Raw genomic sequence first — 10,633 nt, forward strand, 5'->3', positions numbered from 1 at the left:
TTCAGACTGATTATGCAGTCATGTAAATTATACAAAAAATGCTGTGGTTGTATAATTGCATTAATCTTGGGGTTGTGTTATGTTTCTGGGTTTCAAACAGTTTAGTCTAATTTAGTTGCACATTTATTACTAACAACTGTGTATCACATGTCTGTAGATATTTAAGTCTCAATCATGTAATTTAGTTGAAATTATGAAAATACAAAAATATATTCCTTGGTAATGAATTTACACTTTTCTATTGGATTTTTTCTGAAAAAAAGTTTCTAGTTCTAAAAAGGTAAAATGATATTTATATAAATATAATAGTACTGTCTGTTGTGTATCCATGTAACTACTTCACAGGGTGTGGATGGACTTTCACCAAAATTGGTATGAAGGCTCATTAAGTCCTTGCGGAGGTACATACAAATTTTCAGTTTTGCATTTTGCAGTTTTGATGGGTGTTTTCCTACTACTTTGCCCCCTGTAGATAGATGTTTACCAAATCTGGCATAAATGTTTGTTGGGTCCATTTGGAGATACATGCAAATTTGCAGATTTTGTTTTGCATTTTTTATGGGCATTTTTTTTTACAATTACATATAAAGGAAGCAATTTTTCATGCCCTAAGATAGCTTTTCATTAAACATGAATTTACATATCTTCTTTCCAGAGGATGGGTAATTCAGCTAGTTAGTTAATATTTTATTAAACTTGTTCTATTACATAAACATCTATTAGCCTGAACATTGGAGATACAAGAAGCCTTTTAAATGGGACAGTACTAAATGTGAGGCCCGGCATGGCCAGGTGGTTAGGGTGCTCGACTCATAATCTGAGGGTTGCGGGTTCGAATCCCCCATCCCACCAAACATGCTCGCCCTTTCAGCCGTGGGGGCGTTATAATATGACGGTCAATCTCACTATTTGTTGGTAAAAGAGTAGCCCAAGAGTTGTAGGTGATGACTAGCTGCCTTCCCTCTAGTCTTACACTGCTAAATTAGGGACGGCTAGTGCAGATAGCCCTTGTGTAGCTTTGCGCAAAATTCAAAAACAAACAAACAAACTAAATGTGAATATATCTGGTTAATTTTGGCTTAAATTTCTTAAGTGCTCAGTCATAATATTTTAATAATGTGTTTCTTCAAAATTTAAGGTTTTGCCTTAATCATATTCTGCATATATCCATACACTACAAGCATAATTTACTTGCTGTTAGCTGAAAATTTTTCAGCATATCTCAGTACAGTGACTTGAAAGGGTTATTATACTTTCTGTTGCAGAATCTCTTTATTTAGTTGTCTGTCTCCAACATACTGGACAACTTTATTGAAAAACATTTTAGCATGAAAAAACTTTCAACAAAGAAAAGCCAATATAGGTTTCACCAGTGTTTATGTTTACATGCAGTTCTGTCTTTGGGAGGTATTTGAAATACAATTATAAGGTGTTAGAGGGACAATATCTGCTATCATGCAAGTGTTAATATATGTCTAGTCAGTTTGCAATCTTTTGCTGATTTGTTGTTTAGTATAAGATTGTGATATTTTCTTTGGTATAATAATACCAAATTTTCATCACTTTTCATCTTTCTACTTATTAAATTAAGGACGATGCAGAATATACTTTTATATGCAATGTACCAGTTAACTTCCTTGTTCAGTAGGTATATGTCAGGTGCATGTACTTTAATGTATGTTCCTGGAACATATTTTTGTGTATGAATTCATGATTAGGTAGGGAAGATTGCATTTTTGTATCTTCATCTGTATGTTCAGCTGAAATGTGAGCATGATTAATGTTAGGTTATATATATTGTGTGTGTAGTGTGTAAATGAGCACTTATATGAAATATAACTTGTTCAACAAATGTTCCTTTCATAGAATAATGTTCATCCTTATAGGAGATATGGATATTGCTACACATTTTTTTACAATACACTTGGTGCATTCTGCAGTTTTTCTTTTGTAGAAGTGCCTTAAATGCAATTTCTTATGTACCTGTTACGGAAAATGTACTAAGTATTTATCGATTTTACTGTACTCTGCACTTGTATACTAACGTTTTTCTAAAATAGGATAATTTACTTCTTTTTTTTTCTTTATCAGAAACTGCCCTTTTGATGTTCCTGCTTTGAAAGTATGGGATTCAGTCACAGAAAAGCAGCAAGAGAAAGCTCAAGGAACAGAAGACCAGGCTGACAAATTACACGCTTTAAGACAGAGACACACGTATTTCCAACAATATGGCGGTTCGTTAGACTTGCACACAGGACTTGCTTCATCTAAGTCGCGGCACCCGCTTGCACGAAGTGGACGAGACCAGCATGTTCGCATGAGAAGACTTCGTCCTCGTCAAGTACTTTGTTCTCACTGCCGCTCAATATGCAATGAAAATTCGGAAAATGTACAGAATGGTAGGGGACGGTTGCCAGAAGCCAATAAATCTAGCGTGGTGACCTCCAGTAGTGGAATAAGTAGTTCTAATGTCTTACCTAGCCCTAATACTCATAAACGTAGCAGTGTTTCTACATATAATATTGGTAAGGCTGTGGTGAATTTCAATCCTCACAATAACAATGAATTTAGTAATGCTGGAAAGGGTCGTCTGTCAAACAGAACTGTTCTTAAAAACGAAGGGGGGCAGGTGAAAAATGTAGATAGCGTAAAATTAAACATTTCAAGAGCATCTACATCATCCAGTGAGTGTAATCATACACTAGAGACAAATCAAAATCCAACATGGCGTAACGAGGATCCCGCAATCTCGACCTCCGAGTTTCAGTACCAAGCTGTTACCTCCACAGACCTGTCTGGGCGCATGATTTTGCGTAAAAGAAAGTCCGGTGATGGCATAGAAAACACCGAAGACCCTGAGATTCACAGAGGTGGGAAGAAACATCGCCGTGTAGAAGAAATCGATGCTGAGGGTATAATGGCCAGTAAAGACGAAATATGTACTCCAAGCAACTCAAGTAATGTAGAGAATTGTGATGTTGCTATAAAACTGAAATCAACTCTAGCTAAAACAAGTCCTGTCATAAAAATTTCTTTTGCTAATCCCCAAGGAAAAGATATGGTGCTCAAAATTCCTGCTCGACCGCCTTCCACTCCAGTTGCAGAAGCTGGAAGTGATACTGAAGGTAGCTGGGCAAGTAAGGACAGTCCTGACCGCAAAATGCTTTCCCTAAAAGATGATGCTAGTACCAAGGCTGCAAGAAAAGCTCTGAAAAAAGCTAAAAAAGAAGCTCAACGTAAAGCAAATTTCTCCTCTTTAAGTCCTAATACTTATAATGGTGACTCCAATCTTCACAAACACAGAAGTGGGCATCATCATAAGCATAAATTAAAAAGAAAACGAAGGCACAAAGACTTATTGCACACCAATGATAAAGGTGAAGAGAATGAATATATTAACGAAAATGGTGTTATGAATTATCATGGTGCCATTGAAGATGGTATTAGAAAAAAGCTGACCAGTCGGTCGTTCCATAACCAAAGTCACATTTTAAAATCGGAGCCAGAACCTCCGGGTATTTACTATGAAGATGTTAAAAATCAGTGTTTGAGACAGAAGTTATCCATTAACCTGAAACGCCTAAATGCTAAGGCTTATATGCGATGTAGCCCCAAATATTGTGAGGCGCCTGACGAAGATTCAAATGGCAGCGCTGGAGGAAATGCTACATGGTCTGGTTCAGGAAGTGAGAATGGGGACGTCCCGGATTTCCCAAAGCATGCAACTTCCCCTTTTCGTAAAATGGACCACCTTAAACCCTTAATGATGAGGATTAGTACTCATAGCGTAAGTAAATGCGTACTAGAGAGTGGCAGAGAAATGATGATAGGGGACATTGTTTGGGGTAAAATTCACGGTTTTCCGTGGTGGCCTGGAAAAGTTTTGGCTCTCACAGTATCACAGAGAGACAACGGAGTAACTATAAGTCAGCAAGCTCACGTTTCTTGGTTTGGGTCACCCACTTCGTCCTTCATGCCCTGTAACCAATTGACCCCCTTCATAGATGACTTCAAGGCGCGTTACAATAAAAAGAAAAGGGGTCCTTACAGGGAGGCTATTCGCCAGGCTACTCTAGAGGCCCACCAGTGTGTGTCTGGCTCTCGTCTCCCACCATCTGAAGTTGGGCCTCTTCTTCCAGTGCAATAGAAACTACAAGCATTAAGCTACGTTTCTTAGAACGACAATTATATCAGACTATGAAAAATTCATACTTAAAAATAAATAGTTTTCTATTTACGCTGTTGCACAAGAATACAGTAAGGTGTTACGTTTAACAGGGTATATGTAATCACACATACAGATCAGATTTTATTTTGAAGTGTTCACGTTTCAGAAAACAGGTAGGCAGTCATGAATTATATACAACCAGTGAACCAAGTGAGTGACTATTATTAGTAGAGAAGGAATGTGTTGCACTAATTGACTAAAGTTTCCAAAACAGATCACATGCGTGCCCTTTTTTTATGGTTTTATTGTAAATTGTTACGCAGCTCTTCCATCATAATGTTGTGGGTGAAGTACTCAGTGTTTCGATAATGTAGTTCAGTTTTACACGGACAGTAATGTAAATAATCTGTAAAATATTTGTAATTCTTCCTGACTTTTTGATGTTACGTTTATTTATTAAACGAGAGTTCCATATCCAAGAATGAGTAGCCTTTCCTGTATAAATATCTGAGCAGTTGCCATAAATCACATCACTAAATAAATAGCACAAGCCATCAACAGAAGGGATAGTTTGTGGAAAGTTATAGCGCTATTTAAAATATTATTTATAATAGAAGACAACTAAGAAAATAATGGTCTATTTGAATTAAAAGCAGGCAACAAATGTGCGTCCGTATAATTGGTAACACATAACTAACGTGTTTGTGTAATAGACGTAGAAAATATAAGTGATGAAATTTTTCTTCCTATATGTTAAATTCTTGCATATATTAATATGCCTTGAAAATTTAGAGCTATCATGTAATAAACCAAAAATTAATGTCAATAGAGTTAAGACGTATTACATGAAATTTTATAAGTCTTGATGCCTCAGAAGACTAGATTTTTTCCGCTGGTAGTTAATAAAAAATGTGTGAATATATTGTCGTCTTGTCATGGTATGTTTGTACAAACAAATAGACTTCTGAGTATTCATGAAGTTTATATCATCTGAAAGAAATTGACGTGTTTTCAAATATGTTTATATATGTTGGCCATCAAGGATAGTCGTTGGGGGAAAAGAAGCTACGTGAATATGAACAATCACTAAACTATAAAGCTAACAAATTTAGATTTCAATAAATAAATTATTAATTCTAGCGATTTCTTTTTGGTAGATTGTTAGCAGAATGTAATCTAATGATTTAGGTATAAATTGTGCTTAAAACATTTTACACGCGTTAATAAAACCTTGTACAATTACAGTAATTTAAAATTATAATTCGTCATTCTACCTTCACATATACTGGAAATTGTATGAAAACGTTTATAAAATTTTGATCAGGATAATTCTGAGATCAGATACGTTTTATAAATCTCGTCAACATACAAATAATCTCTTATTAATAGCTTGTACGAAAAGCTTTCTTTGTTCCAGAGTTTAAATGATATCTTTGAAAACCCACAGTGAAACATTGAGTTTATATGTGCGATATTTAACATTAAATATTTTTATAAAGAGCTGTTAGTTTAAACATGCCTTTATGTAGAATCAAAAATATATGTTTGACATTTTAAAGTTTTTAATGAACATGAGCAGATCTACAGTTTGCTTCCATTTTCACCTGGCTGTAGGTGTCAGCTGAGAGTGTTAATAGAATTTGTTACCTCATTGTTGATGCAATTACATTATGGAACGTTTTCAAGGTGCGATGAACCTCTGAAGTAATATACAGTTTTGTTGTGTTGATATTCGTTTATGCTTGTACCACGTTTTCTTTGCCATCGCCTAGATTCATCGTCAAATCCATCTATTAAAATTGTATGTACTGAGTGAACTATGTTGTTAATTTTTAATTATTTGTCTTGTGGCGCCATCTAGAGGACTTATACATAATAAGTGCATATGTTTTTTGTTTTGTTTTTAAGGGTATTTGTTTGGTTTGAATTTCGCGCAAAGCTTGAGGAGGGTTATCTGCGCTAGCTGTCCCTAATTAAGCGGTGAAAGACTAGAGGGAAGGCAGCTAGTCACCACCGCCAACTCTTTAGTTACTCTTTTACCAACAAATAGTCGGATTAACCAAAACATTATAACGCCCCCTGACCGGACTTTGAAGTTGAAGTAGGAGGTAAAAATACTCGTTATTATATATATATATATATATATGTGTGTGTGTGTGTGTGTGTGATAACATATTAGTATATTGATATTCCGGAGATAGAAGAAAGTCATGTCCATTATTATTCAATTCGGCTGAAGTAATGTGTCGATTATTTAAGACCCTCGATCGCGTAAAACCGACCCAAATTTAGGAGAAAACGTCAGAGCAGAAAAACGGATTGGAGGCGCCAGACTACGAAATCATAACCCAATAATACAATCTAAAAAAGCTTCTTCTTCTGATTGCAAATATATACTCATAAGTGAAATCTGTAAAATGCCTTGCCAGGAACATAAACATAGAAAGAAAGGAGACTGCTTCGCCTGTGGTGTTTGTAGATGCTACTTACCTTTGGATTCATGCTCTAATAAAGCAAATCATATTAATTGGAAGTGAAAAAATGATACTGAAAGTGGAGAAAAAGAGTGATGAGAAGGACAAGTGCCCTGAGAGATCGAATTAGATTAGAAGAACGCAAGGTGTATGATATTGATTCTGGAGAAGATGAAAATGCTGAAGCCTCTAAAACCATTACCGCTATATTAATGCCTTGGTATTATTACCAATCGCACAGCTTTGGAATGTTTACCTATTGCAAAGTGTTACACAAAGACAGAGGGCTGTTCAAATATGCACACAAATAACTGATAAGTTACTCCAACTTTTGTATCCGACCGATCAATTTGAATTGAAGATGTATTTTATCGACAAACTACAGTCTAATGAGAAATATACGACGAAACCAAAACCTTGTGCAAGCTATCACTTGTTGGGTGCAGAAACATTTCCGTGGTTGCTCAAAGCATTTTTGCAAATTCACTCGAACGACATACATGCATAAGGATGCTCGCCTAGAATTCAATAGCCTACCAGACCAACAAAACAGCTTATACTAATTCAAAAGCACTCAATGGGAAAAGTGAAGTTTTCATCCTTGAGAAAGACGTTTGCTTCTCTGGAGTGTGGAACAGATTTGCCAAAACACAATTATACTTTCCGTGTGGACAGCCAAAGGATTGCAACAGCAATTACGTAAGGATTGACAACCACGTGTTTTCAGATATGCCAGTTTATGAACTTGGCGTACAGAGTATTGAAGACATTCACAAAGCCTTTGATAACCATGAACAGCTTGGGGTGCATACATTTTGCGATATCGTTAAGTTGCTGACAAAAAGAGGCGAAACAAAAACTGGTTCGTCAACCTACTATATTCAATTAAGATTTGTCAGTTCATTATTCGAGTCCATGAAGTCAAGATTAAGCAACACGAAGTATCCCAAAGAAATCACGGTAAATAATATTCAAGTAAGCGTCGAAAAAAATCTTACAGAGATGGAAAGAAATGTTATTTCTGACATATGAGTACACACACAAGCATTTGAGTTTATTGTCTGACGATCAGACTCATTGCTGTACGTATACATTAGGTGGACTATGTGATCAGGTTCACAACCACAGCTATTGCGTTAAGTATGGCAAATGCGTCAATTTCTTCGACACTTCGGTTAGGCCAATCTTGGTTCAGGCTGCCTCATTACTAGTGGATGATCTTGATACAACAAAGGAAGTAGAATCAATGTTAGCATACATCCCGATTCTACAAAATAGACTATGGTACATGGCTCATAGGCTTAGAACAAAAGTTCAATTTGATGCGATCAATAAAGAAGAAATGAAGATTGATTCATCAACGATGCTTATTGTGCTTGACCATAAGCAGAATATGTTACACATGAAGTATAAGAAAGATCAAGTGGAGTACTTTGGTAAAAAGGGTATGTCATTGCTTGGTTCAATGAGGATCAGATAGATGTGTGACGTACTGGATTTCAGTACGAATTCGTTGATTAGTGGCGGAAGGATACACAGGACAAGATAATGTACAGTTGCGGCTGTACTGAAAGAGATGCTACAGGATGTTCGAACAAATTGTCTTGATATGCATAGAGTGATTCTTCAAAGTGACAATGCTACGTGCTTTGCTTCACAGGGCCTGATCCCATATATATATATGTATATATCATCTCAATGCTGTAATGCAGTTTTCCACTGATGGGCACATTCTCCATGTCGGGTCTTCTTTCCACGCTGATTTCTCCAAGCGTGGACCCATGGCTGTGGTTTCGCTGGATAGAGTGTTTGTAAATCACTAGCTATTAGCCAAGCGCTGTCTCTCGTCCACTATAATTGTCCTGAAGCGGATTTGTACGGAGGCTCAAACTGGTAGAGGGAGACTGGATGCCCACTTTTCATGAATTTGGTGTTCAAAGCCTTTGTGGAAGACGGAAACGACGTAACTACGTAAATGGACATATACAAGGCCTTAACCTTTAGCGATGGGATCGCAGGCACTACCGGAAAAGTACTTGATGCAAATCTGTTGAATGGTCCAATATTAGTGATAAAGTTCAAAGCAAAATCCGGAAGCCGAAGCACACATGAGGTTCAATGAAAGGTTAATGCTGCTAAAATCATTTGCTCGTCCAATATATTCAAGGCAGAAGTTGTTGTACCGTCCAAGCTTAATGCGTGTGGAGCAAATTAATTGAATATCGAAACGAGGTTGTCATTTACACCCCCCAAGGCACCATTATTTACACCTTATCGACGTGCAAATTCTGAGTTGAATGAACAAGATCAAGTTAATATTACTGCTAAATCACTAGCTATTAGCCAAGCACTGTCTCTCGTCCACTATAATTGTCCTGAAGCGGACATAAGCAGTGTAAGAGGTGAAACTGCTACACTTTGTCCAGAAGCATTGTCAGAAGAGTGGGCATGATATCCAGGAATTACGAAAGATGAAATGTCCAGGGGGTGTGTGAAAAGTTAATTGACTTATATGAAATGGGAAAAAGAAACAAAAGTCGGAAAGCGTCCGCCGATAAAGCTAATCAGATTCTGATTACTTCAGTCCTTCTAGGAAATTGCGATATATTTCGTGTCACCCTTTCCAAGATAAAGGCATTCTTTTCTTTAACTCCAGTTAAAATGAGGGTATTGATTGATAGTGACAGTACAATTCCTACAGGCGTAGATGAAGCTGAACGTTCATATTTGAGGAAGAAATTGATGTAACTTGTGCCTCACTTATTGATTTAGATATGCAAACAGATTAACTTAGTCCTCGTGAACAACAAAATTTACATACAGCTGTATCTTTTTTCATACTTCATAGATTTCAAATCTGAAAAAAGATTCTAAATAGCAGAGTCAAGTAGTTTTTATACAACCTTCTGGGACTTAATATTTCAAAATTTGGCACGACGCCTACGGGGGTTAGTTTTCGTGACCGAGGGTCTTAAAAAACATTTGCACTTTTGTTAAACTTGGTATAAAATTGTTTGGTTGCACAAAGCTACACAATGGGTTATCTGTGTTCTTCCCACCACGGGTATCGAAACCCTGCTTATAGTGTTTTAAGTCCGCAGACATACCGCTGTGCCACTGGGGGGCTAGTGTAAAACTAACAGTTAATATATTTTAATAAATCGCTCGTACTGATACGTGAAATATTATTTTAAACCAAAATGTTCAATTTATGCAATGGTTGAGAATCTGTTTAAAAATTAGGGATAAAAAAAAAGATGCTGTATATATGTATAAGATTTGATTATCCATTCAACCGTTGACCATTGAAAATGAACTCGTAGAACACTAACAAGAATCTTCGGGTGATGATCCTTACATTTATTGTCGATGGCTTTTGTTATTACGGTTTTTACGTTATACCTCATTAATTACAAGTGTATAAGTGGTAATTACTTGTTTAATGATGCAAACATTATCTTCTGGTTTGTTAATGGTTTTTGTTTACCTCAAACTGATACGAGCAGAACATACAACTATCCAACAAGTAGAGCAAGATACATAAATTAATTTAGTTTTAATATTCCACTTCAACTTGACAGAAAACAATAACGTTTGCATTTCAGTGAGTACCACTAGGTTTATTGTTAACTTGGATTTGAGTATGTAGTCTCTTGTATTACCAAAAAATTTTAGACAACAATTATACACTAGTTATAAGCGTTTCAACAAAGAAATTGGTTGAAATTCGGCAGTTCAGAAAATATATTGGATGGTAATCGAACTACCATTATCGGGTCTTTGTGTTTTAACTTAGATGTGAAGAAAAGAACTTACTTATTTGAATTATAAAATGGTTAGATTGATAAATTAAAATTTTCCCTGCCTTAACATATTGCGGAAAATTATTTTTGTGGAACAACCTTAAATGGAAAATTTAAGCTATAGCCTTGACCCTGTGTTGACTAATGCATGCTAACATGTACGAATATTTGTAATATAACATCTCAAA

General features: G+C 36.1%; 1 protein-coding gene across 3 annotated transcripts in view; it reads left to right on the plus strand.

Annotated features, from left to right (window-relative positions):
• The window catches only part of LOC106462882 (PWWP domain-containing protein 2A-like), a 30,581-nt gene extending 25,934 nt beyond the window's left edge, over window positions 1-4,647 (plus strand). For all 3 annotated transcript variants that reach the window (XM_013922848.2, XM_022390282.1, XM_022390283.1), the window contains exon 2: window positions 2,092-4,647. In XM_013922848.2, the coding sequence (XP_013778302.1) occupies window positions 2,092-4,147 (2,056 nt within the window). In that variant the 3' untranslated portion in view covers window positions 4,148-4,647. The remainder of the gene's footprint in view (window positions 1-2,091) is intronic.
• Window positions 4,648-10,633: the final 5,986 nt, after the last annotated feature.

The sequence above is a fragment of the Limulus polyphemus genome, unplaced genomic scaffold (genome assembly GCF_000517525.1).
Source record: "Limulus polyphemus unplaced genomic scaffold, Limulus_polyphemus-2.1.2 Scaffold1274, whole genome shotgun sequence".
NCBI classification, from domain to species: Eukaryota; Metazoa; Arthropoda; class Merostomata; order Xiphosura; family Limulidae; genus Limulus; species Limulus polyphemus.